At 48.1% G+C, this 7,146-nt stretch overlaps 1 protein-coding gene across 1 annotated transcript; it reads left to right on the plus strand.

Moving 5' to 3' along the window:
* The first annotated feature begins 212 nt into the window (after positions 1–212).
* LOC138369472 (ice-structuring glycoprotein-like) lies at positions 213–5,006 on the plus strand. The gene is made up of 3 exons (XM_069332727.1): positions 213–1,453; positions 1,758–2,830; positions 3,733–5,006. Exons 1-3 carry the CDS (start codon positions 213–215, stop codon positions 5,004–5,006), a joined length of 3,588 nt encoding a protein of 1,195 aa, XP_069188828.1.
* The last annotated feature ends 2,140 nt before the right edge of the window (positions 5,007–7,146 follow it).

Here is a 7,146-nt window from a genome sequence, read left to right on the forward strand (position 1 = left end):
ACCCAAAAGTGAGCATGAGTGATTCCATTTCGTCGCAAAATCTTGGGTGAAGGTATTTTTGTAGGCTCCTTTACGTGCAACATGGGGAATTGGAGGTTTCTGATCATTATCAGAAACATGTGATAATTCAGTAGCTTATGCTTATATTATCATTGATAGGCAGATGAACATTATCAAGACGGACGCATTTGGGTAAAGACACCATCAATCGGATGGCGTGTGGTGTTGCCCATCACAACGCCGTCAGCGCCAGGTGTGGGCCACCAGACGCAGTCAGCGCCAGGTGTGGATCACCAGACGCCGTCAGCGCCAGGTGTGGACTACCAGACGCAGTCAGCGCCAGGTGTGGATCACCAGACGCCGTCAGCGCCAGGTGTGGATCACCAGACGCCGTCAGCGCCAGGTGTGGACTACCAGACGCAGTCAGCGCCAGGTGTGGCCCACCAGACGCCGTCAGCACCAGGTGTGGGCCACTAGACGCCGTCAGCGCCAGGTGTGGCCCACCAGACGCCGTCAGCGCCAGGTGTGGGCCACCAGACGCCATCAGCACCAGGTGTGGGCCACCAGACGCCATCAGCGCCAGGTGTGGGCCACCAGACGCCATCAGCGCCAGGTGTGGGCCACCAGACGCCATCAGCACCAGGTGTGGGCCACCAGACGCCATCAGCACCAGGTGTGGGCCACCAGACGCCATCAGCGCCAGGTGTGGGCCACCAGACGCCATCAGCGCCAGGTGTGGGCCACCAGACGCCATCAGCGCCAGGTGTGGGCCACCAGACGCCATCAGCGCCAGGTGTGGGCCACCAGACGCCATCAGCGCCAGGTGTGGGCCACCAGACGCCATCAGCACCAGGTGTGGGCCACCAGACGCCATCAGCGCCAGGTGTGGGCCACCAGACGCCATCAGCGCCAGGTGTGGGCCACCAGACGCCATCAGCACCAGGTGTGGGCCACCAGACGCCATCAGCGCCAGGTGTGGGCCACCAGACGCCGTCAGCACCAGGTGTGGGCCACCAGACGCCGTCAGCGCCAGGTGTGGGCCACCAGACGCCATCAGCACCAGGTGTGGGCCACCAGACGCCATCAGCGCCAGGTGTGGGCCACCAGACTCCGTCAGCACCAGGTGTGGGCCACCAGACGCCATCAGCACCAGGTGTGGGCCACCAGACGCCGTCAGCACCAGGTGTGGGCCACCAGACGCCGTCAGCGCCAGGTGTGGGCCACCAGACGCCGTCAGCACCAGGTGTGGGCCACCAGACGCCGTCAGCACCAGGTGTGGGCCACCAGACGCCGTCAGCACCAGGTGTGGGCCACCAGACGCCGTCAGCACCAGGTGTGGGCCACCAGACGCCATCAGCACCAGGTGTGGGCCACCAGACGCCGTCAGCACCAGGTGTGGGCCACCAGACGCTGTCAGCGCCAGGTGTGGGCCACCAGACGCCGTCAGCACCAGGTGTGGAGTGGAAATATTAAGAACTATTTTACTTTTCCCAGTTATTTTGACTGAGAATTTTATTTGTGTTCGGAACAATTCCATTTTGCTTCATGGGAATCAATTAACTTGGATCGACCCTTAGTTGTGGGGGAGTGTCCGTGCGGGTGACACATGTGACACATACATGTGTCACATGTGTGTCACCCGCGATCCTCTGGTGCACGTGTTATAGTGACCCTGCCACAGGTGTCAGGTAGGGTGGGTGCTGTGGTACGTGACCCTTCACAAATGTATCTCCTCTACAGCTGTATCTCGTCTACAGCTGTATCTCCTCTACAGCTGTATCTCCTCTACAGCTGTATCTCCTCTACAGCAGTATCTCCTCTACAGCTGTATCTCCTCGACAGCTATATCTCCTCTACAGCTGTATCTCCTCGACAGCTGTACCTCCTCGACAGATGTATCTCCTCTACAGCTGTATCTCCTCGACAGCTGTATCTCCTCTACAGCTGTATCTCCTCTACAGCTGTATCTCCTCTACAGCTGTATCTCCTCGACAGCGGTATCTCCTCTACAGCTGTATCTCCTCTACAGCTGTACCTCCTCGACAGATGTATCTAATCGACAGCTGTATCTCCTCTACAGCTGTATCTCCTCGACACCTGTACCTCCTCGACAGATGTATCTCCTCTACAGCTGTATCTCCTCGACAGCTGTATCTCCTCTACAGCTGTATCTCCTCTACAGCTGTATCTCCTCTACAGCTGTATCTCCTCGACAGCTGTAACTCCTCTACAGCTGTATCTCCTCTACGGCTGTATCTCCTCTACAGCTGTACCTCCTCGACAGCTGTATCTCCTCTACAGCTGTACCTCCTCTACAGCTGTATCTCCTCGACAGCTGTATCTCCTCTACAGCTGTATCTCCTCTACAGCTGTATCTCCTCTACAGCTGTATCTCCTCTACAGCTGTATCTCCTCTACAGCTGTACCTCCTCGACAGCTGTATCTCCTCTACAGCTGTATCTCCTCTACAGCTGTACCTCCTCGACAGCTGTATCTCCTCTACAGCTGTATCTCCTCTACAGCTGTACCTCCTCGACAGATGTATCTCCTCGACAGCTGTATCTCCTCGACAGCTGTATCTCCTCTACAGCTGTATCTCCTCGACAGATGTATCTCCTCTACAGCTGTATCTCCTCGACAGCTGTATCTCCTCTACAGCTGTACCTCCTCTACAGCTGTACCTCCTCTACAGCTGTATCTCCTCTTCAGCTGTATCTCCTCTACAGCTATATCTCCTCTACAGCTGTATCTCCTCGACAGCTGTACCTCCTCGACAGCTGTATCTCCTCTACAGCTGTATCTCCTCTACAGCTGTACCTCCTCTACAGCTGTATCTCCTCTACAGCTGTATCTCCTCGACATGGTTTTAGTCTTGATAAAATATTAATAAATTAAATCAAAGAAGTGTTAGAAAAAAACAAATTTTCTCACACCGACGGAAACAAACGTTTACCATAACAAAAATATATAAATTTAACAGTGTTTAATATTTCCCAACTTGCCTCTTGGTCATCGATGTCACTCAAGTTAGCACTAATATTTTAAGTTGATATTTTGGTAAACTTACACAAACTTATTAGACTGGTATCACTAATTCTTAAGTTTATGTGTTTATATCTGGTTAGGGCTATCCTAACCTTCCTGAGTCCTAATACACAACATATGAGGCCTTATATAGTACATATATGTGCTATACAAGGCCTAGGAATATTTAAGGTTTTGTTTTAGCATCATTTATTTTAAAAAGAATTCCGTACTATTAGAACACTATGTAAAAGCTAAGAACGTACGAACGTTCGTTCAATGTACAATGACGAACGTTCGTACGTTCTTAGCTTTTACGTTCGTTCAACGTTCGTTCAACGTACAATGACGCTCGCTACAATAGGTTCTATCTAAGCAACAGTATGGGTCACATTATATTATTAACTTTCCGTCCAGTACGCGCACTTAAATGATCACTTTACCGCCATATTACCACACTTAACACATCAGTCACAACAGAGAAACTGTAAATATCTGGAAATTCAGCTCATAGCCCTCAGTCAGCCTTATGTTCATTACGCGAACACTGACACGTTAACAGTAATCCTCACCTCACTGCGGGGATTTATGGAGAATATTTTCCAATCCCAGAAAAAGTTTTATAAAGTAAAAATGTAAATACAACCATTAATTTGGCAAAAATTTTCTATCTGCTAATACATCACATTTTGTATCTTACTCCTGTAGTTACTGCTGTGGTTACTGCTGTGGTTACTGCTGTGGTTACTGCTGTGGTTACTGCTGTGGTTACTGTTGTGGTTATTGCTGTGGTTACTGCTGTGGTTACTGCTGTGGTTACTGCTGTGGTTACTGCTGTGGTTACTCCCGTGGTTACTGCTGTGGTTACTGCTGTGGTTACTGCCGTGGTTACTGCTGTGGTTACTGCTGTGGTTACTGCTGTGGTTACTGGTGTGGTTACTGCTGTGGTTACTGCTGTGGTTACTCCCGTGGTTACTGCTGTGGTTACTGGTGTGGTTACTGCTGTGGTTACTCCCGTGGTTACTGCTGTGGTTACTGCTGTGGTTACTCCCGTGGTTACTGCTGTGGTTACTGCTGTGGTTACTGCTGTGGTTACTCCCGTGGTTACTGCTGTGGTTACTGCTGTGGTTACTGCTGTGGTTACTCCCGTGTTTACTGCTGTGGTTACTGCTGTGGTTACTCCCGTGGTTACTGCTGTGGTTACTGCTGTGGTTACTGCAGTAGTTACTCCTGTGGTTACTGCTGTGGTTACTCCCGTGGTTACTGCTGTGGTTACTCCCGTAGTTACTCCCGTGGTTACTCCCGTGGTTACTGCTGTGGTTACTGCTGTGGTTACTCCCGTGGTTACTGCTGTGGTTACTGCTGTGGTTACTGCTGTGGTTACTCCCGTGGTTACTGCTGTAGTTACTCCTGTGGTTACTGCTGTGGTTACTGCTGTGGTTACTCCCGTGGTTACTGCTGTGGTTACTGCTGTGGTAACTCCCGTGGTAACTCCCGTGGTTACTGCTGTGGTTACTCCCGTGGTTACTGCTGTGGTTACTCCTGTGGTTACTCCTGTGGTTACTGCTGTGGTTACTGCTGTGGTTACTCCCGTGGTTACTGCTGTAGTTACTCCTGTGGTTACTGCTGTGGTTACTGCTGTGGTTACTGCTGTGGTTACTCCCGTGGTTACTGCTGTGGTAACTCCCGTGGTAACTCCCGTGGTTACTGCTGTGGTTACTGCTGTGGTTACTGCTGTGGTTACTGCTGTGGTTACTCCCGTGGTTACTGCTGTGGTTACTGCTGTGGTTACTGCTGTGGTTACTCCCGTGGTTACTGCTGTAGTTACTCCCGTGGTTACTGCTGTGGTTACTGCTGTGGTTACTGCTGTGGTTATACTTCTGTGGTTATACTTATACTCGTGTGGTTATACGTCTGTTCTTATACTCGTGTGTTTGTACTCCTGTGGTAATACTCGTGTGGATATACTCCTGTCGTTATAATGATGTGGTTGTACTCCTTTGGTTATATTCCTGTGGTTATTCCTGTGGTTATACTCCTATGGTTATACTCCTGTGGTTACTCCTGTGGTTATACTCCTATTTTTACAACTCCTGTGGTTATAATCCAGTGGTTATACTCCTATTGTTATACTCCTGTGGCTACTCCTGTGGTTAACTGTGTGCGACAACTTTATTAACTTAAAAACTACATCCTAGCTAAACAAATATACATCATCCTTCTCTAAATAATTAATTATGAAGAGAGACGTCCATTGTCTCTGGCTGGGTGACATCACTGCTTGGTCTTGTAGATAGTCCTGGACAACCTGTCATCTTAAAAAGAACGTCGCTTTTGGCCGTTTGCCCGTATGGCCAAATTTGGACGTAATTTGAAAATGAAAAAAATATGAAAATAAATTTGGGATTTTTTTTACAACGACAGTAAGTTAAGGGTCCTCTGATAGGTTAGGTGGGCAGGAAATTCTCATAAAGTTTCAAAACGTTATGAAAAACGTTAATTTAAAGTGTCCTCTTATGACCTCTGCGCGTAGGCCGGACGACTCAAATAGAAAACGGAACAGAACATCACTTTTGTGAGTCGATTTCATTTCAAATTACGTCCAAATTTGGCCATAGCGCCGCGCATACCAGCCAAAAGTGACGTTATTTTTAAGAGGACGGGTTGCTGTGACACATCCCTCAGCACAACTGCCTCCCTCGCTTCTCCTTCGTTAACTCACCGGAACCTGCGGCCAACCAGGAAGCTGTTACTGCTTGCACTGCGCACAGGACCCTGGAATTCGGTTGTCCCAACTGATCTGTAATTGGCCCCAAGTCAGTCACCATGAGAGACGTATATTCGGGTTCTTCCCAGCTCTATACTCCTGCGGTTATACTCCAGTGGTTACTCCTGTGGGCATACTCCAATGGTTATAATCCTTTGGTTATACTTCTGTGGTTATACTCCAGTGGTTACTCCTGTGGGCATACTCCAATGGTTATAATCCTTTGGTTATACTTCTGTGGTTATACTCCAGTGGTTACTCCTGTGGGCATACTCCAATGGTTATAATCCTTTGGTTATACTTCTGTGGTTATACTCCAGTGGTTACTCCTGTGGGCATACTCCAATGGTTATAATCCTTTGGTTATACTTCTGTGGTTATTCTCCAGTGGTTACTCCTGTGGGCATACTCCAATGGTTATAATCCTTTGGTTATACTTCTGTGGTTATACTCCAGTGGTTACTCCTGTGGGCATACTCCAATGGTTATAATCCTTTGGTTATACTTCTGTGGTTATTCTCCAGTGGTTACTCCTGTGGGCATACTCCAATGGTTATAATCCTTTGGTTATACTTCTGTGGTTATTCTCCAGTGGTTACTCCTGTGGTTATTCCTGTGGTTATACTCCTGTGGTTATACACCTGTAGTTACTCCTGTGGTTACGCTTGTGGTTATACTCCTGGTATTATACTTGTGTGGTTGTAGGCCTGTGGTTATACTTCTGTGGTTATACTCCTGATGTTATACTCCTGTGTTTATACTCCTGTGGTTATTCTCCTGTGGATATACTCCTGTGGGTATACTCCTGTGGGTATACTCCTGTGGTTATACTCCAGTGGTTTTACTCCAGTGGTTATACTGCAGTGGTTACTCCTGTGGTTATACTCCTGTGGTTATACTCTTGAGGTTATTCTCCTGTGGTTATACTCCTGTGGTTACTTCTGTGGTTATACTCCATTTTTTATATTCCTTTTAATATACTCCAGTAGTTACTCCTGTGGGTATGCTCCTGGGGTTATACTCCTGTGTATACTCCTGTGGTTACTGCTGTTTCTATATAACTGCAGTTATACTCCTGTGGGGATACTCCTGTAGTTATATTCCTGTTATACTTTGTGGTTACTCCTGTTATACTTTGTGGTTACTCCTGTTATACTTTGTGGTTACTCCTGTTATACTTTGGGGTTACTCCTGGGGTAATACTCCTGTTATACATTTGTGGTTACTCCTGTTATACATTTGTGGTTACTCCTGTGGTTATACTCCTGTGGATATACTCGTGTGGTTGTCCTTCTTTATTTATACTCGTGTAATTATAATTCTGTGGTTACTCCTGGGGTTATACTCCTTTTATA

The sequence above is a fragment of the Procambarus clarkii genome, chromosome 28, assembly GCF_040958095.1.
Source record: "Procambarus clarkii isolate CNS0578487 chromosome 28, FALCON_Pclarkii_2.0, whole genome shotgun sequence".
NCBI classification, from domain to species: Eukaryota; Metazoa; Arthropoda; class Malacostraca; order Decapoda; family Cambaridae; genus Procambarus; species Procambarus clarkii.

Bases quoted from the DNA above. Each gene is read 5' to 3' on its own strand.
- LOC138369472 (XM_069332727.1), top strand. From the start codon at position 213: ATGGCGTGTGGTGTTGCCCATCACAACGCCGTCAGCGCCAGGTGTGGG. The intron at 1,454-1,757 runs GTGTGGAGTGGA...TCTCGTCTACAG, and splicing joins CCAGACGCCGTCAGCACCAG to CTGTATCTCCTCTACAGCTG. The intron at 2,831-3,732 runs GTATCTCCTCTA...TTACTCCTGTAG, and splicing joins GCTGTACCTCCTCTACAGCT to TTACTGCTGTGGTTACTGCT.